Source organism: Musca vetustissima, unplaced genomic scaffold (genome assembly GCF_032173495.1).
Source record: "Musca vetustissima isolate MV318-11 ecotype Yass unplaced genomic scaffold, APGP_CSIRO_Mvet_v1 utg18653, whole genome shotgun sequence".
Classification (NCBI taxonomy): Eukaryota; Metazoa; Arthropoda; class Insecta; order Diptera; family Muscidae; genus Musca; species Musca vetustissima.
Genome location: NW_026880395.1, coordinates 142,739 through 166,355, shown reverse-complemented (window position 1 = coordinate 166,355; position 23,617 = coordinate 142,739). Strand labels below are relative to the sequence as shown.

The following is a 23,617-nucleotide window of genomic DNA, read 5'->3' as shown; positions in this document are numbered from 1 at the left end:
TATTTTTAAAAAAGTTACAGGTCATTTATTCTGTTAATAATTTCAGTTGCTTTAGCTTTGTCACTAATGTTTGAGGAACCTTTTCTTTCATAACACCATAGAAACACCTTAATTTAAGAAATATTTGTTTTTATTTCTGTTCAATGTTGATATAATTTGATGCTTGATGGTTTAGGATTTGCATTTAATTGTGATAAAAGCGTATATTTTTGTTTCCAGGTAATGTATGCAATTGTAATTTTAGCAAAATCCACATAAGTCAACAGCATTTAATTCTGATAAAAGCGTATATTTTTGTTTCCAGGTAAGTATGTTTGAAGTACCAGGCCCGGAAATGAAATCTTCAATTGTAATTTTAGCAAAATCCACATAAGACAACAACTTTTCCATTAATTCCATTGATCTCTCATCGCTAAGCAGAACAACATCCTCTTGCCCAAATGTAGTAGCGGTGGTTCTCCCAATTTTCTTTGTTGACTTGTCCGTTGCACGTAACTGCTGCGGTATTAAATTATTATCCAATATATATTTTTCTATTGCATCAAATATTGGCATGTGGTTTGAGAGATTGCATTCTATTTTTAATTCGATATATTTCATAAACGAAACATAATCCAATTCGTAAAGTGTAGGTAGCGATGTAGAATAATCATTTGCTAGTAATTTCTGTAAATGAAAATCGGTGTGTACAAAATTATATTATCAAAATAATGCTATCTCGAATGTACTTACAGTTTTAATAGGTTCTAATAGCTTCAAATTCGAAAATGCCACAGTGGCATCGAAAATTTTTAACGCATCATCATGGTTAGACTTTTCAATTAATTTCTTCAAGTGTTCTCTGCATAACTTAGCTATTGTCGTGAACATATATTTATCACAAAGTTTATACAAACTGATCGTATCGCTAACATTTAGTTCCTCAACTTCCTGAGAGGCATCACGGAGATTATACAAGATTATGCGTAAGTTGCGAAATGCATTTGGATCATCGTCTGGCAATGGGATTCTGGTAAATTTTGCTTCCATGAAATTACCAGAAAACATTGATTCAAACACTTCCGAGTTCAAGGCGAAGATTAATTTATGGCCGAATATAGTTTTTGGCTTTCCCAGATTTTCACCGACAATAAATTGACAATCCACTGAAAATGCTTGATTCATTTTTGACTCCAATTTGTCGGGCAAACTGCAAATGTACAATATTGAAATGATTACAAAAAAGTACAATTAATTTTCGCTGTATTTTCTGATGAATGTTAAATTTTTTTATGCATTATAATGTAATATAACTCCCTATATATATATATATATAGGAGTTTTTAATCAGTTGCTCATTAAGATGATTACAATAGAATTCGGGGTATCCCTTTCCTTTTTTTTCTATTAGTTTCATTATTTGCAAAATATTTATCGGTATGCTCGTATTTGTATATGTTATGTATTAATCGACTATGTTTTACCCCATTCTCACAAAACCACGATACAAAATAATTCGGTAAATGCCCTTATTGTTCGTAAACAACTAATAAACATTCAATCCAGCCATGCTCAGCCATATACGCTACCGTAACTGAGGGTCAATGGTTAGACACACATTCTCTTTTTTCTCTTTTCGTCAGCCGTTTTTAATGATGAATTCTCAGCTACGCTCATCCACACTTACTCTTAATTTAGTTAAGACCAACACTGATTTACCGATTATGTTAATCATAATGTACATCAAATACAAATTTCAGCTTATGGCTAATGGCCTCATCGAAATATTGGTTCTAGACCCCATGTTTCTTTGGGCCAAATCCGTTTCAGATAATTTTGATTTCATTCAAACTTTGACTACTTTCTTATTTCTTCCAAACATAGTTCAAGTTCTAATATGGGGAATATCGGTCCACTCCTTCTGGTACGTCCAACACAGGGGCTAGGCCTTGGCCTAAATGCGCGAAACAAATCGGATAACTATTTCAAAATAAACCAGTAAGGACAGTAGTACAGTCGGACGGGACCGACTATATGATACCCTTCATCACATTGGGTGTATACTAACTAACCTATACTAAAATTTTCATTTGGTCAGATATAGGGTTGCTTCATACAATGGGACAAAATGATGCAAATCAATTTAAAGAAAATATATGTATATATATATACATGTATATATAAAGTAAACCCTCAGTGAAAATTTCAAGATTTTTGAGCAATTATCCGTGGAAGCTAATTAAGCGTGCACGGTTAATTACTTCGCTAGGGTAATTATCCGTGGACCCCGGTTAATTACCCAGTAAGGGTAAATATCGGTGGACACTGGTGTTTAGTTTTTTCCTTCTTTTTATACCCTTCACCACACTGTGGTACAGGGTATTATGTCTTTGTGCATATGTTTGTAACAGGCAAAAATAATCGAGATAGACCCATGGTTCCTTTTGAGATTATGCATAGAATCACTTTCTGAGTCGATTTATGCATGTCCGTCCGTCCGTCTGTCCATGTTAAATTGTAAACAAAGTACAGGTCGCATTTATGATCCGAATTGGATGAAATTTGGCACAGCTCACTTGTTTGGCCCAAGGACGAACCCTATTGAAATTGGGAAAAATCGGTCCAGATTTAGATATAGCTCCCATATATATTTTCGTCCGATTTAAGGTAAATAGGGTACCAAAGTCCCTAAATATCTTTCGATTTGCACGAAATTTGGTATAGCCAACTGAATTAGGTCTAGAATGATGTGTGCCAAGTTTCGTGAAAATCGGTTCAGATTTAGATATAGCTCCCATATATAGTTTCGCCCGATTTTAGGTAAATGCTGCACCAAAGTCCCTGAAAACCATTTGATTTACACGAATTTTGGCATAGCGTATTGAATTAAGTCTAGAATGACGTGTGCTAAGTTTCGTGAAAATCGGTTCAGATTTAGATATAGCTCCCATATATATTTTCGTCCGATTTAAGGTAAATGGGGTACCAAAGTCCCTATATATCTTTCGATTTGCACGAAATTGGGTATAGCCTACTGAATTAGGTCTAGAATGATGTGTGCTAAGTTTCGTGAAAATCGGTTCAGATTTAGATATAGCTTCCATATATATTTTCGTCCGATTTCAGGTAAATGGTGTATGAAAGTCCCTATATATCCATCGATTTGCACGAAATTTGGCATAATGTACTTAATTAAGTCTAGAACAATGTGTGCTAAGTTTCCTGAAAATCGGTTCAGATTTAGATATAGCTCCCATAAAGTTTCTCCCGATTTTAGGTAAATGGTGCACCAAAGTCCTTGAAAATCATTTGATTTGCACGAATTTTGGCATAGCCTACTGAATTAGGTCTGGAATGACGTGTGCTAAGTTTCGTGAGAATCGGTTCAATTTTAAATATAGCTCCCATATATAGCTTCGCCCGATTTTATGTAAATGGTGTACCAATGTCCCTATATATCTTTCGATTTGCACGAAATTTGGTATAGTATATTGAATTAGGTCTAGAATGATGAGTGATTAGTTTTGTGAAAATCGGTCTAGATTTAAAAATAGCTCTCATATATAGTTTCGCACGATTTTAGGTAAATGGTGCACCAAAGTCCCTATATATCTTTCGATTTACACGAAATTTTGTATAACGTACGGAATTGAGTCTGGAATTATGTCTGCAAAGTTTCGTGAAAATCGGTCCAGATTTAGATATAGCTCCCATATATAGTTTCGTCCGCTTTCATGTAAATGGTGTACCAAAGTCCCTATATATCTTTCGATTTGCACGAAATTTGGCATTACGTACTGAACTGAGCCTAGAGTGATGTCTGGCAAGTTTCGTGAAAATCAGTTGAGATTTAGTACAAAATTGAGCATAGAATAACGTAGTTGCGTTTTCTAGAAGTACAGACATAGCCCAACGGATGACCTATTGATATTTCAAACAAATATCGATTTACATACTTTTGTCACATTGTAACAAACGAATGATATGTTTATGTATAGATCTAGGTCGATTCACATTTAGATAAATACCACATATTTTATTTGTTCCAATTTCATGTTAATAGTGCTGTTTAATATGCCCATAGTGGTGAAGGGTATCATATAGTCGGCTCCGTCCGACTTTACTACTTTCCTTACTGGTTTTTTTTTTCTTGAGATATTAACTGGAGCTTTAGTTTGATAGACAAAGATGTATTTCTGGGGGACATTTCACCAAAACTTTCAAAACAATAGATTTTATGTGCACATGTGTGGCAAGTGCACTAGCAAATGTAAGCCATTTTAAGTGAAGTTGCCAGATTTAAAAAAAAAATACATTGGGTAATTACATGGAGTAGATTTAAACGTACGGTTACTTTGGGGTAGGTTATTTAAGGGCAAATAAATGAAATGGGTAATTAAAAGGGGGTAATTAGACGTGCAATGTTGTAAGGGATTGTACTGAAAATAACTATATGGGAGCTATATCTAAATCTGAACCGATTTTTCTCAATTTCAATAGAGTTCGTCCTGAGGCCACATAAGTGCTCTATACAAAATTTGATCCAATTCGGATCATAAATGTGACCTGTACTTTGTTTACAATTTAACATGGACAGACGGACATTCGTAAAATCGAATCAGAAAGTGAATCTATGCTTATTCTCAAAAGGAACTGTGTGTCTATCTCGTTCCCTTTTGCCTGTTACAAACATATGCACAAAGAGGTAATACCCTTTACCACAGTGTGGCAGGGACGTACGCAGGGGGGGAGCCCGGCCACCCCCCCCCCCCCCCCCCAAATTAATTTTTTTCACAGTAAATGTATGTTTGCAACAGCGAATTTTTTCATTTTGTACTACCGGGCCCCCCCCCCGAAATGAAATCCTGTGTACGTTGCTGCAGTGTGGTGAAGGGTATAAAAAGGGGGGTTATATGGGGACTACCCCAAAGAGGGGGGCGAATATTAATAATTTTTGGTGGGGTGTTTGTTACCATATACGACTACAAAATACCAAATTGCAGCGAATTCGGTTGAAAAACGCTCTCAAGAACCCCAAAATACCGAAAAAATGGGGGGTATCCTTATATGCTATTTTGACACATATTCTCTTTTTTCTCTTTTCGTCAGCCGTTTTTGACTCTCAGTTACGGTAGCGTATATGACTGAGCATGGCTGAATTAGATGTCAACCAACAGGCGCATTTTATTTTTGTAAAGCGAAATGTAAAAAACGAAAACTCTTGCGGTATCCTCAATATTAAGAAACTGAACTACGTACCTTTGAGTTAATGATGTAGTTTGTGTATGATATGATGATAATGTTGATGATTTCCTGATGATGATATGTTGTGTTTGGTGAGGGGTGATGATGTTTCTCTTTCAAAAATAAGGAATGGAGCACGATTAGCAACAAGTTCAACGATTTGATGTAATTGATCCGACTCGAACGGATCAAAATGCAACAACAATGCTTGTTTTATCCGGCTCGAACGGATCAAAATGTTGGCGTGATACCGAGATGCACTGAAACCCAAAAAAGAAAAAGGAATGTGTATTTAAATAATATTTTCGATCTTTATTTTAAAGTTAATGGGTTTCGTGAGAAACAAGATTGTATCTTAAGCGTGTGTTAACTGCGATAGCGAGAGAATAAGTGTTTATTCTACGAAAGCGAGAAAAGAAGTGATGTTGCGATGGACAAGAAAACTACAGCAAGGCCGTGATCAACAACTACGACCACAGCATTGGAAAGCGCCACTCTGCATCCGAATGGGGCTCCTGGAAGATATGCAGAGAAGATGTCCCCCGAAGAGCGGCCAATTAAAGTGGTTAATTGTAATGCTGTAGAAGGGGAAACAATGAATCGAACATATACATTGCCATTATAAGCAAAGTATCGAATTTATGCAATGACCGTCTGTCTGTCCGTCCGCCTGTCTGTTGCAACCACTCTAGCCTCTAAACGAATTGAGATAGATCGCCAAAACTTTTGTCTGCTGACAGGTCAAGTTCGAAGATGGGCTTTATCGGTCCACGTTTAGGGATAGCTCTCATATAGGGGTACCCCCCAATTTTCGGTATTTTGGGGTTCATGAGCGTGTTTTTCAACCGAATTCGCTGAAATTTGCTACATTGAGTTCTTATTGGGTTCTAAATGTCTCCACAAAAAATTATAAGTATAGGTCCACTTTTTCTGGTAGCCCCCATATAAGGGTATCCCCCAAATTTTCGGTATTTTTGAGTTCTTGAACACGTTTTCAACCGAATTCGCTGAAATTTGGTACATTGGGTTCTTATTTGGTACCAAATATCTAAACTAAATATTATAAACATCGGTCCACTTTTTCTGATAGCCCCCATATAAGGGTACCTCCCAATTTTCAGTTTTTGGGGGGGTTTGACCGGATTTTTTCACCGAATTGGCTGTAATTTAGTAATTTGAATTATTATTGGGTAGCAAATCTCTCCACAAAAAAATTATAAATATAGGTCCATTTTTTCGGGTAGCCCCCATATAAAGATACCCCCAATTTTCGATTGGGTTCTTGACCGCGGTTCTTGACCGCGTTTTTCAACCGAATTCGCTGAAATTTGGTATTTTGCAGTCGTATATGGTAACAAATCTCCCTACCAAAAATTAGTAATATTCGTCCCCTTTTAGGGGTAGTTCCCATATAACCCCCTTTTTATACCCTCCACCATAGTATGGAGGATATATTAGTTTTGTTTTTCCGTTTGAAACGCATCGAAATAATCATTTCCGACCCTATAAAGTATATATTTTCTTGATCAGCGTAAAATTCTATGACGATCTAAGCATGTCCGTCTGCTGTAATCACTTTAGCGTCTAAACGAATGGAGTTAGATCGCCAAAATTTTGCATAGAGTCGTCTTTTGTCTGCAGGCAGGTCAAGTTCGAAGATGGGCTTTATCGGTCCACGTTTAGGCATAGCTCCCATATAAGGGTACCCCCTATTTTTTCGGTATTTTGGGGTTCTTGAGCGCGTTTTTCAACCGAATTCGCTACATTGAGTTCTTATTGGGTTCTAAATGTCTCCACAAAAAATTATAAGTATAGGTCCACTTTTTCTGGTAGCCCCCATATAAGGGTATCCCCCAATTTTCGATATTTTGATGTTCTTGACCGCGTTTTTCAACCGAATTCGCTGAAATTTGGTATTTTGCAGTCGTATATGGTAACAAATCTCCCCACCAAAAATTATTAATAACTATATTCTTGATCAGCGTAAAATTCTATGACGATCTAAGCATGTCCGTCTGTCCGTCTGTTGTAATCACTCTAGCGTCTAAACGAATTGAGTTAGATCGCCAAAATTCTTTTGTCTGCAGGCAGGTCAAGTTCGAAGATGGGATATATCGGTCCACGTTTAGGCATAGCTCCCATATCAGGGTACCCCCCAATTTTCGGTATTTTGAGGTTCTTGATGTCGTTTTTCAACCGAATTCGCTGAAATTTGGTACATTGGGTTCTTATTTGGTACCAAATATCTAAAATAAAAATTATAAACATCGGTCCACTTTTCTGATAGGGTACCTCCCAATTTTCAATTTTTGGCGTGTTTGACCGGATTTTTACACCGAATTGGCTGTAATTTAGTAATTTGAATTTTTTGTTGGGTAGCAAATCTCTCCACAAAAAATTATAAATATAGGTCAATTTTTTCGGGTAGCCCCCATATAAAGATACCCCCAATTTTCGATTGGGTTCTTGACCGCGTTTTTCAACCGAATTCGCTGAAATTTGGTATTTTGCAGTCGTATATGTTAACAAAAATCTCCCCACCAAAAATTATTAATATTCACCCCTTTTTAGGGGTAGTCCCCATATAACCCCCTTTTTATACCCTCCACCATAGTATGGAGGGTATATTAGTTTTGTTTTTCCGTTTGTAACGCATCGAAATACTCATTTCCGACCCTATAAAGTATATATATTCTTGATCAGCGTAAAATGCTAAGACGATCTAAGCATGTCCGTCTGTCTGTTGTTATCACTCTTGCGTCTAAACGAATTGAGATAGAGCCCCAAAATTTTGCATAGAGTGGTCTTTCGTCTGCAGGCAGGTCAAGTTCGATGATGGGCTATATCGGTCCACGTTTAGGCATAGCTCCCATATAAGGGTACCCCCACATTTTCAGTATTTTGAGGTTCTTGAGCGCGTTTTTCAACCGAATTCGCTGAAATTTGGTACATTGGGTTATTATTGGGTACCAAATGTCCCCACTAAAAATTATATATATAGGTCCACTTTTTCCGGTAGCCCCCATATAAGGGTACCTCCCCATTTCCAGTTTTTGGGGGGTTTTGACCGGATTTTTTCACCGATTTGGCTGAAATTCGGTACTTTGAGTTCTTATTGGGTAGCAAATCTTTGTACTAAAAATTATAAATATAGGTCAATTTTTTCGATAGCCCCCATATAAGGGTACCCCAAATTTTCGGTATTTTAGGGTTCTTGAGCGCGGTTTTCAACCGAATTCGCTGAAATTTGGTACATGGGTTTCTTATTGGGTACCAAATTTCGCCTCTAAAAATTATAAATATAGGTCCTTTTTTTCTGGTAGCCCCCATATAAGGGTTCCTCCCAATTTCCAGTTTTTGGGGAGTTTTGACCGGATTTTTTCACATAATTAGCTGTAATTTAGTAATTTGAGTTCTTATTGGGTAGCAAATCTCTTCACAAAAAATTATAAATATAGGTCAATTTTTCCGGGTAGCCCCCATATAAAGGTACCCCCAATTTTCGATATTTTGAGGTTCTTGAGCGCGTTTTTCAACCGAATTCGCTGAAATTTGGTATTTTGTAGTCGTATATGGTAACAAATCTCCCCACCAAAAATTATTAATATTCAACGCTTTTTAGGGGTAGTCCCCATATACCCCCTTTTTATATTAAAATAGTTATTTATATTAAAATAGTTATCTGATTTGTTCCGTGTGTTGCGGTTGGGTAGTCGTTACGGGGAATAGTCAATTTTTACCCTACATAGACTATTTAGCCAACTGTTGTAAACATTCCGCCTTCTAAAGATATTGTGACAAAATAACTCAAACATGATGATAATGAAATATATCGGCAGACATATAGTGATACCTCCTGAAGGAAAGAATTGAGATAAACAATTAAAATATTTGGTTCAAAATTGGCATATACCCGTCATTAAGTAGGCATAGCCCTCATATAATGATATTCCCAAATATTCACTATTTCCTACACTATGTAATCAATATACAGTATTTTTCGGTTAATTGACCCTACGATTAATTGGTTTCCACGCTTAATTGAACCACATGATGGGTCAAAAATATTTCATTTCATAGTAAGCGGGTTCGGATAATTGGTTCCTCGGTTAATTGAACAAAAATTTGTGCAAATTTTGATGTGCAATTAACCGAAAAATACTGTATAATCAATATATATACACTATGTAATATATAACTTTGTAATCTAAATTACAGTAGTTTGAGGATTTTATACTCTACAATGCGTTATCAATATCAGTCCACTTTTTGGATCTTACAGAATTTTAGGAAAAATTCCCATTAAAAATTGCTGAAGTTTGTATTTGGTGTACATAATGGTTTACATAAACCGATTTGTAGAATTATCGGTATATTCCCACTTGTTTGTATGTTATCTTTTCAAAATCCGGTCGTCTTAATTAATGTTAAGCCGTTGAATGACTCATTGATGTGATGCTGTATAACTTGTTGTGCGTTGGAGTTTTATCGTATTATGGTACCCATGAATACGATCTTCGCCGAACAAAGCACAACGAAGAACAACACAACTTCGGTGGTTGAATTTATTTACACTCATTAAATGTTATTGTGTAATCTGAATACGACTTGACATTCATGTTAACATGACTAATGTGAATGTAAATAATCACGGATACGGACTTTAAAAATTTCAAAATACCGCTGTGTTTAGTATTCGTTTAATTTGCACGTGTTTAATCGAACTGAACGAAAAATATAAGAAAATCTCGTTCATATGGTGTATGGTCCTATACCTTCTATTCTAATAGAAAGTGGACTAGCTGGAGAAGGACTTCTGTTTAAAAAAAAATTGTTTACAACATAACATCTTTGTTATGTATTTTAAAATCATCCAGAACTAACTATTCGATGTATTGCATTTACCTGATCTTTATAGAGGGATTATCTTCGGCAGCGTTTAAATTTTCCATTGTAAATTTTTATTTAATGTTTATGAATATGAATAGGTATGTGATGCTTGTATTTCAAAACGCGTCTTATTCTTTGCACACAACAACAACAAAATACAAACAAATCTTTGTTAGGTATTTTGAAATCATCCTGAACTAACTATTCGATTTATTGCATTTACCTGTTGTTTATTGAGGGATTCTCTTCGGCAGCGTTTAAATTTTCCATTGTAAATTTTTATTTAATGTTTATGAATATGAATAGGTATGTGATGCTTGTATTTCAAAACGCGTCTTATTCTTTGCACACAACAACAACAAAATACAAACAAATATTTGTTATGTATTTTGAAATCATCCTGAACTAACTATTCGATTTATTGCATTTACCTGATGTTTATTGAGGGATTATCTTCGGCAGCGTTTAAATTTTCCATTGTAATTTTTTTGTTTAATGTTTATGAATAGGTATGTGATGCTTGTATTTCAAAACGCGTCTTATTCTTTGCACACAACAACACAAACTAGTTGAGAGGTACTGAGCAAATATATTTGTGGACGTTATCATAGAATTGCCGCAAAAACAGCTGTTTCACAATGTCAGAAATAGTTGAAGCAAATTTACTCACTCATCAACCGATAGATGTCGTGGTCATAGTTATTAGTCATTAATATAATTTGGTAAACTGATTAATTAATAAATCGTAGCGGAGAATAACTAAACTAACTATTCGATTTGTGTCTTCAATTTTAATTCCAATATAATTCTCCAAATTTCTACATACACATGAGGAATGTAAGAAAATGTTATATGAAATCATAAGAAAATTGGTATAGAATATGCCAAACCACAACATATTATTTTCATTTTTTCTTATACGTGCAAGTGTTCGAATTGATTTGTTTTTTCATTTTAATTATTCCCGACCAGGTCCCGGGTTTCTTTTATCACATATTCAGATTTAGCAAAATATGTTCTTTGTAAACTTTAAATTATAACCGTCCCGGCCCAGAACTTCTTGTATCGCATATTCAGATTTTTGTTTTTTTATTTTTAATTATACCCGGTCCGGCCCCGGTTTCTTGTATCGCATATTCAGATTTTTGTAAACTTTTAATTATACCAGGCCCGAGGGTTCATTGTATCGCATATTCAGATTTAGCAACAAGTGCTGTTTTGTAAACTTTTAATTATACACGGCGAGTACACCCAAAATGCAACATACCGGAGTCTTAGAATAGAGAATCAATTTGGGTCTGAATCCAACATTTTTGAAAGGTGAAGAATATAACGGCGCATCTAACATGTTAGGCAATTATAATGGAGCCAAAACTCATTTCTGTGTAGACATTCATTGTTCTTTTCACATTTTAAAATTAAATTTTAATGCAGCTTCAAAGATTCCAGAAAATCAAAGTACAATTTCGGAAATTTGCTAATTTTTAAGAAAATTTAAAAAGGTATGCTAATTTATGTAGAATATTTGGAGAAACAAATACATCTTTCATACAACTACATTCAAATTGTGAAACACGATGGATTGAGCAGCATGATTGCGTACAAATATTTAACGAATACATAGGTAAAACTAGAAGCTTTGGAAGAAATAGGGGAAATGGTAAGTCTTATGCACAATGTACATGAAATCGAAGGAAAATAATAAGGTTTCCGACACATACGAGAACCAAATATATGAGCTATGATAAATTTCTGACAGGACGGACATGCCTAAATCTACACCGAAATCGATTATATTATACCAGAAAAACTGGACCTTTATTTATAATTTTTAGTGGAGTAATTTGATACCCAATAATAGCCCAATGTACAAAGTTTCAGAGAATTCAGTTATAAAACGTGTCCAAGAACCCCAAACTACCGAAAATTGGGGGTACCCTTATATGGGGGCTATCCGAAAAAAATTGACCTATTTTTATAATTTTTAGTAGGGAGATTTGCTACCCTATAAAAACTCAATGTACCAAACTTCAGCGAATTCGGTCGAAAACTGCGATCAAAACCCCCAAAATACCGCAAAATTGGGGGTAACCTTATATGGAGGCTATCCGAAAATATGGACTCATATTTATAATTTTTAGTGGAGAGATTTGCTACTCAATAAGAACTCAAAGTACCAAATTTTAGCGAATTCAGTCAAAAAACGCGCTCAAGAACCTCAAAATACCGAAAATAGGGGGTACCCTTATATGGGGTTCGTCCAAATTTCATCCAAATCGGATCATAAATGCGACCTGCACTTTGTTAACAAAAATAATTGGAAGGACGGACATGCGTAAATCGACTCAGGAAGTGATTCTATGCATATTCTCAAAAGGAAGTCTATCTCGATGTTCACGGATAAGTGAACAGTTTTAGTTACATAGAAGAGATAAAATACAAAACATAATTTTGTGAATGTACAGTCCACAAAAATAACATGCACATTTAAAGAAGAGGCCTCCGTCGTGAAGGTCACTAAAAGATAAAAATTGTCTAAACTACAGACTGATAAGCATGTGTAGCGTGTTGCATGCAACGTGGGAGATAATGCGGTGTGAGTGTGTGACCTCCCCATAAGATTATGGCAGGCATGGTACTTACGCATGGGCACACATCTTATATCATATTATATTTCTCTCTCTCTCTCTCTTATGTACTAGAATATTAGGTTAAGATTTATTTGTGTTCGTAGTTCTTAAGCAAAAATATTAAATAAAGAAAATCAGTGTAGCACAAACAACCAACGTCGAACAACTCATTCTCTCCGCGAAACACTCGATTATTTTTGCCTGTTGCAAACATATGCACGAAGACCCTGTACCACAGTGTGGTGAAGGGTATAATGAAATATTTTTGACATTGTGAAACATCTGTTTTTGCGGCAATTCTGTACCCACATTGACATTTAGTTTGTATTATTTTGTACAAAGAAAGAATACGGCGCGTTTTGAAATACATACATCATATTCATTCACAAACATTAGTCAAAGATTTGCAATGGAAAAGTTAATAGCTACCGAAGAAAATTCCTCAAAAAATATCAAGTAAATGCGAAATTATGTATAAGAAAAATAATTTTTGAAGCCACAAATAGACTTAATTCCAAATAGTTATTCCCTACTACATTTTATTATTTTTTTACTATTCAATCAGTTTACCAAATTATATTAATGACTAAAAACTATGACCACGACATCTAGCGGGTGATGAGTGAGATAATCTTAAATTTGCTTCAACAAAATTTAACCAAAGCGAAATATTTCTGACATTGTGAAACAGCTGTTTTTGCGGCAATTCTATGATTACGTCCACAAATATATTTGCTCAGTACATCTCAACTAGTTTGTGTTGATGGGTGCAAAGAATAAGACGCGCGTTGAAATACAAGCATAACATACCTATTCATCCATAAACATTAAATACAAATTTGCAATGGAAAAGTTAATCGCTGACGAAGATAATCCTTCAAAAAACATCAGGTAAATGCGAACAAATCGAATAGTTAGTTCAGGATGATTCCTAAATACAAAGATGTGTCTATATTTAATTTCATTCCTTTTGTTTTAAACAATTCAGTACGCCGGTTGTTAAATAATAAAAACATTTTGGGTGAACAATACTTACATACATATACAATGCAGCAAAGTGTGTGAATCAGTGCAGCTATTAACATCACATACCTATCCATTCATAAACATTAAATAAAAATTTGCAATGGAAAAGTTAATCGCTGCCGAAGTGAATCCTTCAAAAAACATCAGGTAAATGCGAACAAATCGAATAGTTAATTCAGGATGATTTCAAAATAGAAAGATGTGTCTATATTTCATTTCATTCCTTTTGTTTTGAAAAATTCAATATGCCGGTTGGTAAATAAAAAACAAATTTTGGGTGGACAACACCTACATGCATATACAATGCAGGAAAGTGTGTGAATCAGTGCTGCTCTTAAATAAATTAAGAGTAAGTGTGGATGAGCGTAACTGAGAATTCATCATTAAAAACGGCTGACGAAAAGGGAAAGAACGAGAATGTGTGTCTAACCATTGACCCTCAGTTACGGTAGCATATATGGCTGAGCATGGCTGGATTGAATGTTTATTAATTGTTTACGATCAATAAGGGGATATACCGAATTATTTTGTATCGTGGTGTTGTGAGAATGCGGCAAAGCAAAACAAAAACGAGCATACCGATAAAAATATTTATCGGTAAATAAGGAAACTAGTAGAAATAATTAAAGCAACTGATTAAAAACTATGTCACATATATTATATTTACATTATAATGCATGAAAAAATTTAACATTCATTAGAAAATACATAAACAATTATTATAAAAGCCCAGCGAAAATTAATTGTACTTTTTGTAAACATTTCAATATTGTACATTTGCAGTTTGCCCGAAAAATTGGAGACAAAAATAAATCATGCATTTACAGTGGATTGTCAATTTATTGTCGGTGAAAATCTGGGAAAGCCAAAAACTATATTCGGCCATAAGTTAATGTTCGCCTTGAACTCGGAAGTATTTGAATCAATGTTTTCTGATAATTTCATGGAAGCAAAATGTACCAGAATCCCATTGCCAGACGATGATCCAAATGCATTTCGCAACTTACGCATAATCTTGTATAATCTTCGTGATGCCTCTCAAGAAGTTGGGGAACTAAATGTTAGCGAAACGATCAGTTTGTATAAACTTTGTGATAAATATATGTTCACGACTATAGCAAAGTTATGCAGAGAACACTTGAAGAATTTAATTGAAAAGTCTAACAATGATGATGCGTTAAAAATTTTCGATGCCACTGTGAAATTTTCGAATTTGAAGCTATTAGAACCTATTAAAACTGTAATACATTCGAGATACCATTTGTTTGATAATATAATTTTGTACACACCGATTTTCGTTTGCAGAAATTACTAGCAAATGATTATTCTACATCGCTACCTACACTTTATGAATTGGATTACGTTTCGTTCATGAAATATATCGAATTAAAAGTAGAAAGCAATCTCTCAAACCACATGCCAATATTTGATGCAATAGAAAAATATATATTGGATAATAATTTAATACCGCAGCAGTTAGGGGCAACGGACAATTCAACAACAAAAATTAGGAGAACCACCACTACTACATTTGGGCAAGAGGATGTTGTTCTGCTTAGCGATGTGAGATCAAAGGAATCAATGGAAAATTTGTTGTCGTATGTGGATTTTGCTAAAATTACAATTAAATATTTCCTTTCCGGGCCTGGTATTTCAAACATACTTACCTGGAAACAAAAATATACGCTTTTATCACAAATAAATGCAAATCCTAAACCATTAAGCATCCGTTTTTATAAATCAGATGTCTTGTTACGTTTTAGTCATACATTCATTCTTTTAAGTAATTAATTAATAAATCATAGCGGAGAATAACTGAACTAACTATTCGATTTGTGTCGTTTGTTTTATTAGTTGTTTACGAACAATAAGGCGATTTACCGAACTATTTGTAGCGAAATTTTGTAGCTTTGTTTGTTCGAATATGGAGTACAGCGTTATTGATTAATACATTTTAGCATACCGATAAATATTTTGCATACAATGAAACTAGTAGAAATAATAAATGAACAATTCATTAAAACTACGTCGTAAGGGAATGACATTCAAATTTATAGTACATGGTTTTAGATAACAAACACAGCAAAAATAGTTTTATAATTAAAATTTTTTCACAAACAAACTTGATGCAGCTGTTTTTCTGTACCCATATTTCCTGGACAAAATATTAAAAATCGCTTAATATGTTCATATTTTCTTATACGTGCAAAAGTGTTCGAATTGAGTTGTTTTTCATTTTAATCGGGATTTCTTTTGTCACATATTCAGATTTAGCAAAATCTTTAAATTATACCCGACCAGGACCCCGGGTTTCATTTTATCGCATATTCAGATTTGGCAAAAGGTGCCTTTTTTATACCCTCCACCATAGTATGGAGGGTATATTAGTTTTGTTTTTCCGTTTGTAACGCATCGAAATAATCATTTCCGACCCTATAAAGTATATATATTCTTGATCAGCGTAAAATTCTATGACGATATAGCCATGTCCGTCTGTCTGTCTGTCCGTCTGTCTGTTGTAATCACTCTAGCGTCTAAACGAATGGAGATAGATCGCCAAAATTTTGCATAGAGTCGTCTTTTGTCTGCAGGCAGGTCAAGTTCGAAGATGGGCTTTATCGGTCCACGTTTAGGCATAGCTCCCATATAAGGGTACCCCCAAATTTTCGGTATTTTGGGGTTCTTGAGCGCGGTTTTCAACCGAATTCGCTGAAATTTGCTACATAGGGTTCTTATTGGGTACTTAATATCTCCACAAAAAATTATAAATATAGGTCCACTTTTTCTGGTAGCCCCCATATAAGGGTACCCCCAATTTTGCGGTATTTTGGGGTTCTTGAGCGCGTTTTTCAACCGATTTCGCTGAAATTTGGTATTTTGTAGTCTTATATGGTAACAAATCTCCCTACCAAAAATTATTAATATTCACCCCCTTTTAGGGGTAGTCCCCTTATAACCCCCTTTTTATACCCTCCACCATAGTATGGAGGGTATATTAGTTTTGTTTTTCCGTTTGTAACGCATCGAAATAATCATTTCCGACCCTATAAAGTATATATATTCTTGATCAGCGTAAAATTCTATGACGATATAGCCATGTCCGTCTGTCTGTCTGTCTGTCCGTCTGTCTGTTGTAATCACTCTAGCGTCTAAACGAATGGAGTTAGATCGCCAAAATTTTGCATAGAGTCGTCTTTTGTCTGCAGGCAGGTCAAGTTCGAAGATGGGCTTTATCGGTCCACGTTTAGGCATAGCTCCCATATAAGGGTACCCCCAAATTTTCGGTATTTTGGGGTTCTTGAGCGCGGTTTTCAACCGAATTCGCTGAAATTTGCTACATAGGGTTCTTATTGGGTACTTAATATCTCCACAAAAAATTATAAATATAGGTCCACTTTTTCTGGTAGCCCCCATATAAGGGTACCCCCAATTTTGCGGTATTTTGGGGTTCTTGAGCGCGTTTTTCAACCGATTTCGCTGAAATTTGGTATTTTGTAGTCGTATATGGTAACAAATCTCCCTACCAAAAATTATTAATATTCACCCCCTTTTAGGGGTAGTCCCCTTATAACCCCCTTCACCACACTGTGGTACAGGGTATTATGTCTTTGTGCATATGTTTGTAACAGGCAAAAATAATCGAGATAGACCCATGGTTCCTTTTGAGAATATGCATAGAATCACTTTCTAAGTCGATTTATGCATGTCCGTCCGTCCGTCTCTCTGTCTGTCTGTCCATGTTAAATTGTAAACAAAGTACAGGTCGCATTTATGATCCGAATTGGATGAAATTTGGCACAGGTCACTTATACGGCCCAAGGACGAAACCTATTGAAATTGGGAAAAATCGGTTCAGATTTAGATATAGCTCCCATATATATATTTAACCGATTTAATGTAAACGGTCCCTATATATCTTTCGATTTGCACGAAATTTGGTACAGGCTAATCATTTAGGCCTATAATGATGTCTGCCAAGTTTCGTGAAAATCGGCCCAGATTTAGATATAGCTCCCATATATAGTTTCGTTCGATTTCATATAAATGGTGCCCCAAAGTCCCTGTATATCTTTTGATTTGCACGAAATTTGGCATAACGTACTGAATTAAGCCTAGAGTGATGTCTGCCAAGTTTCGAGAAAATCGGTCCAGATTTAGATATAGCTCCCATATATAGTTTCGTTCGATTTCATATAAATGGTGCCCTAAAGTCCCTATATATCTTTCGATTTGCACGAAATTTGGTATAACGTACTGAATTGAGCCTAGAATGATGTCTGCCAAGTTTCGTGAAAATTGGCCCAGATTTAGATATAGCTCCCATATATAGTTTCATCCGATTTCATGTAAATGGTGCCCCAAAGTCCCTATATATCTTTTGATTTGCACGGAATTTGGTACAGCCTAATCATTTAGGTCTAGAATAATGTCTGCCAAGTTTCGTGAAAATCGGTCCAGATTTAGATATAGCTCCCATATATAGTTTCGTCCGATTTCATGTAAATGGTGCACCAAACTCCCTATATATCCTTCGATTTGCACAAAAGTTGGCATAACGTACTGAATTGAGCCTAGAGTGATGTCTGCCAAGTTTCGAGAAAATCAGTCCAGATTTCTATATAGCTCCCACATATAGTTTCGTCAGATTCCATGTAAATGGTGCACCAAAGTCCCTATATATCTTTCGTTTTGCACAAAATTTGGCATAACGTACTGAATTGCGTTGTTTCGTGAAAATCGGTCCAGATTTAGATATAGCTCCCTTTTATTATAGATTGATTTTAAGTAGTTGACGCACCAAGGAACCAATAGGAACAAAACGTTCTGAAATTAGTATAACCTATCCTGTGATAAGTTTGTTTGAAATCGCTTAATATTTGGATAGAGCTTCCATATATATTTTCGCCCGATTTCAAGTAAATTGGGCATCAAACTTCCCATGTTAGTCAGTTTGACATCAAATTTTGCACAACGTACAAAATTGAGCATAGAATTATGTAGTTGCGTTTTCTAGAAGTACAGACATAGCCCAACGGATGACCCATTTATATTTGTTTGAAGTCGATTTACATACTTTATGGATAGATCTACGTAGATTCACATTTAGATAAATATCACATATTTTATTTCATCCAATTTCATGTTAATAGCCCTGTTTAATATACCCATAGTGGTTTATTTTAAAATAGTTAGCTGATGTTTTCCGGGTGTTGGGGTTATCCCATGTAGCTGTATTCCACCATAGTAGGGGGGTTATTCGGCAGACGAAATTTTCAGTTCACATAGTATGGAATTCTAAAACGATTTATGTTGTAATCATTTTTATCTTGACCTAAAAACTAAAACGTGAGGTTTGAGAATGAACTATATTGACCCGCATTTAGGACCAGGTCCTATATAAAACATCCTACCTATTTAATATTTAGCGTGATGGACGGTATTGGAATTCAAAACTAAAATATTTGCTCGGAACTTGAGCTGCATCGGCCTTTATTAGGCCTAACCCCTTATATAATGAAAACACCAAGTAGTTGCTAATTCCTACACAATGTTGTCAATATTGGTCCCGCTTAAGTATGCCTCATATATAATATTGCCCTCGAAATTGGAATATTTTCAGGATTTTATACACATGTTTCACCATACCATGCGTTAATAATATATGTCAAAATTTTAGGGTTTTGAGATTTTAGGAAAACCCTCATTGAAATTGCTGAATTTTCTATTTGGTTTACAGCAATCGATTGGAAGAATTATCGTTATATGTATTTTCCCTATGTTTTCATTTCAAAAAATGGTCAGTATTTTTATGGTGGAGGGTATCCAAAGTTCGGCCCGGCCGAACTTAACGCTTTTTTACTTGTTAAAATTTTAATTATACCCGGTCCGGCCGGGTTTCTTGTATCGCATATTCAGATTTTTATATTTTTTGTTTTGGTAGAATATCCCAACAAAAAAACTAAGGGAACTGATGAGGATCAGTGGCGTGATCCGAAACTATAGTCGTCCCTGCCTTACCCCTCGGCAAACAATGCCATACATTCCCCACTAATAAATAGTTGTTTTTTTATAAAAAAACAACAAACAGGGATTCAGCCTGACTATTTTGCAAAAAACAAAAAAAAAAACAAATGGTATCCCAAATAAACCGCCAACGCTACTGATTTTTGTAAACTTTTAATTATACCAGGCGAGAACACCCAAAATGCAACATACCGGAGTCTCAGAATATAGAACGCGTTTATAAAACTAATTGGAAAATACATCCAGAAAGAAGTTTATATATATAACATTTTTGACAAGGTATCTAAATAAGTCAAATAATGTTTCCTTTGCTACGTGGAATTAGAATGGTTAACAACAAAATAATTTTCGACCGTCATCATAAACACAGTAATCAGTTTGGGTCTGAATCCAACATTTTTGAAAGGTCAAGAATATAACGGTGCATCTAACATGCCAGCAATTATAATGGAGTGCAAACCATTATTAAATCAAAACTCATTTCTGCGGTAGACATTCATTGTTCTTTTCACATTTCAAAATGAAATTTTAATGTAGCTTCAAAGATTCCAGAAAATCGAAGTGCAATTTCAGAAATTTGCTCATTTTTAAGATAATTTATAAAGGTCTTCTAATTTATGTAGAATATTTGGAGAAACAAATAAATCTTTCATACGACTACATTCAAATTGTGGAACACGATGGATTGAGCAGCATGATTGCGTACAAATATTTAACGAATCTATAGAAGTAAATGTAGAAGCTTTAGAAGAAATAGGGGAAAATAGTAAATCTTATGTAAAATGTACATGAAATCGAAGGAAAATAATAAGGTTTCGATTCCGTAGTCATACTAGAACCAAATATATGAGCTATGATAAATTTCTGTCAGGACGGACATGCCTAAATCTACACCGAAATCGATTATATAATATATATGAAAGCAATTATGGATATAATATATCCTATATTATTATTATAATCATTCTCGTGTCAAAAATTACATAAATGAATAAAAACCATGATCACGACATCTGACGGAAGATGAGAGATTGAATCTTACATTTTCTTTAAACATATTCAACCAAAATGAAATATTTTTGACATTGTGAAACAGCTGTTTTTGCGGCAATTCTGTACCCACATTGACATTTAGTTTGTATTGTTGTGTACAAAGAAAGAATACGGCGCGTTTTGAAATACATCATATTCATTCATAAACATTTGTCAAAGGTTTGCAATGGAAAAGTTAATCGGTCTCATGCATAAAAACGAGCAAAAGCGATGAGTTGAGTCAAGTAAGCAATTGCTCGTAAGTTGAGTTAGATCGAACAGCAACTGCTTTTGCTCAATTTCGTATGCATAACCAGTAAGGAAAGTAGTAAAGTCGGGCGGGGCCGACTATATGATACCCTTCACCCCTATGGGTATATTAAACCGGACTATTAACATGAAATTGGATGAAATAAAATATGTTATATTAATCTAAATGTGAATGTACCGGACTATTAACATGAAATTGGATGAAATAAAATATGTGATATTAATTTAAATGTGAATCTACCTAGATCCATCCATAAACATCTCATTCGTTTGTTACAATGTGACAAAAGAGTGTAAATCGGCTTCAAACAAATATAAATAGGACATCCGTTGGGATATGTCTGTACTTTTAGAAAACGCAACTACGTTATTCTATGCTCAATTTTGTACGTTGTGCATAATTTCATGTCAATCTGTCAAGCATGAGAAGTTGATGCACCATTTACTTAAAGTCGAAAAATATATATGGAATCTATATCCAAATATGAAGCGATTTCAACGAATCTTGTCACAGGTTAGGTTATACTAATTTCAGTACGTTTTGCTCCTATCAGCCTATTGGTTCCTTGGTGCGTCAATTACTTAGAATCACTTTTTGCTTTCAAAAAATAAGCAAACACATAACGGGATTTTTCATCTATGAATGTCAATATGTAACGAGCTCCCCCTAAAGATGCTACATTTATTGGTCCGCAAATGTCTGTATGAACAATTTCTAGCAAGTCACACGCCCTACTGTGTTTGTAAATGGCCTAACTGTACACTTACTCTTCATACACACAGTACAATTTAAAGTTTTTGGAAATTTTGCATTCATACCTTCAACCATTTGCTCCTCTGCTAGTTGTCGCAAACTGTCCACATTCAGATGACCGTAACGGTAGTGCCATTGCATTGCATTTGTTGTTGCTTCGGCCAGAAACAAATTTTGATGAGGGTCGCTGAACAAAAACAAATTACCCACTCTTCTCGCTGTCAGCACAATTCTCCCCTTGTTTATGATTCTCGCATACTGCTTGCCGAATTTCACATCATGAACAACCGCTACTCTGCCTACCGAAAAAAAATTACACTGTAGGCTCGGCACAAATAAGACATCATTCAGCACAACGTCACCCTTGTTGATCGCAACTCTCCTCTTCCCCTTTGCTTCGATGGTTTTTTCGCCTGCTAGGGAGATTTGCTCATAATGTTCCTCAAACGTCGGTAATAAGTTTCGATCGCAGTATAAGTGTGAGGAAGCACCGCTATCTAGGCACCATACATTTTTATTGAGGTTGTTGTTGTCGATCGACGCCAAAACGGTGTACGCTTGTTCGCCCTTTTTTCTCTGTCTTCTTACATTGAGCAGCGAAATGCCATCTGCCGCCTCAGTTGAAACAGTTGTTTTTCTTGTGTGTGCGGAACCTTTTCTGACTGCTACCTGCGTTGTTGTTGGAGTTTGATTGATGTGCGTTGTTAAATTTTCTATTGTTGTTCTTGTTATAAATTCTTTTATTTTGGGTCATAAACGCCTGTGTACGATTTTCTTCTATTTTACTACCTGATGATGATCTCCTTTCATTTTCTTCAGCCAATTTTATTTTCAGCGATGCTAAAGATGGTAAAGTGTCCCTCGGCTCAAGTGCCACCATAAAATTTTCGAACGACTTGGGTAGACTGGCGAGGACCATTATGACCAAAATTTCCTCATTCTCTGCCTTCTTACATTGATCAGCGAAATGCCCTCTACCGCCGCAGTTGAAAAAGTTGTTCTTGTGTGTTCTTCTGACTGCTACCTGCGTTGTTGTTGGAGTTTGGTTGATGTGCGATGTTAAATTTTTTATTGTTGTTCTTGTTATAAATTCTTTTATTTTGGGTCATAAACGCCTGTGTACGATTTCCTTCTATTTTGCTACCTGATGATGATCTCCTGCCACCACAAAATTTTCGAACGACTTGGGAAGACTGGCGAGGACCATTATGACCAGGACCATATTCCATGCATCCTTTGCTGTTTTGCAATTTTTGATGTGGGACAATTGAACTGGCGTGATGCTTAATATAATCGTCGCCATTGCCTTTTCATCTTTCTTTTTCCATTCGTGACTCTTCTCGGCATCCACTTCTTCTGAAATAACCTCCTACAGGTCTTGGTGGATCAGCACACTCTTCATCTGCATATTCCAGGACTCATAATTGTCCTCTGACAATTTTTCAATATTTAATATTGACGACATTATTGTTTTATTTATTTATTTATTTATTTTTGTTTTTTTGTTTTTCAATGCACTTTTCAATAAAATGTCTTTTCCACTTTTTTTCGCTGTCCACTCAACACTTTAAAATTTTCTGGGCATTCACTAATTAATTGTGTTTTCTGCTACCGCGTAGACCTGGGCCCATAACCTGTTGAACACTTTGGCTGCTTGTCCGTTCTGATTTAAATGAAACACTTCTTGTTGGTTTGGTTGCTTAAAGAAGAGTAATTTATTTACAACTTACATGCTAACAAAGAAAGCTTAAGTCTATGAAAGCTTATA

At 35.2% G+C, this 23,617-nt stretch overlaps 1 protein-coding gene across 1 annotated transcript; it reads right to left on the bottom strand.

The window, feature by feature from the left end:
- Positions 1-240: 240 nt before the first annotated feature.
- On the bottom strand, positions 241-10,591 carry LOC133325977 (uncharacterized). The gene is made up of 3 exons (XM_061534665.1): positions 10,545-10,591; positions 733-1,189; positions 241-666 (listed from the first exon to the last, which is right to left on the bottom strand). Exons 1-3 carry the CDS (start codon positions 10,589-10,591, stop codon positions 241-243), a joined length of 930 nt encoding a protein of 309 aa, XP_061390649.1.
- Between the last annotated feature and the right edge of the window lie 13,026 nt (positions 10,592-23,617).

Bases quoted from the DNA above. Each gene is read 5' to 3' on its own strand.
- LOC133325977 (XM_061534665.1), bottom strand. From the start codon at position 10,591: ATGGAAAATTTAAACGCTGCCGAAGATAATCCCTCAATAAACATCAG. The intron at 1,190-10,544 runs GTAAATGCAATA...GTACATTTGCAG, and splicing joins AATCCCTCAATAAACATCAG to TTTGCCCGACAAATTGGAGT. The intron at 667-732 runs GTAAGTACATTC...TTTCATTTACAG, and splicing joins TATTAGAACCTATTAAAACT to AAATTACTAGCAAATGATTA.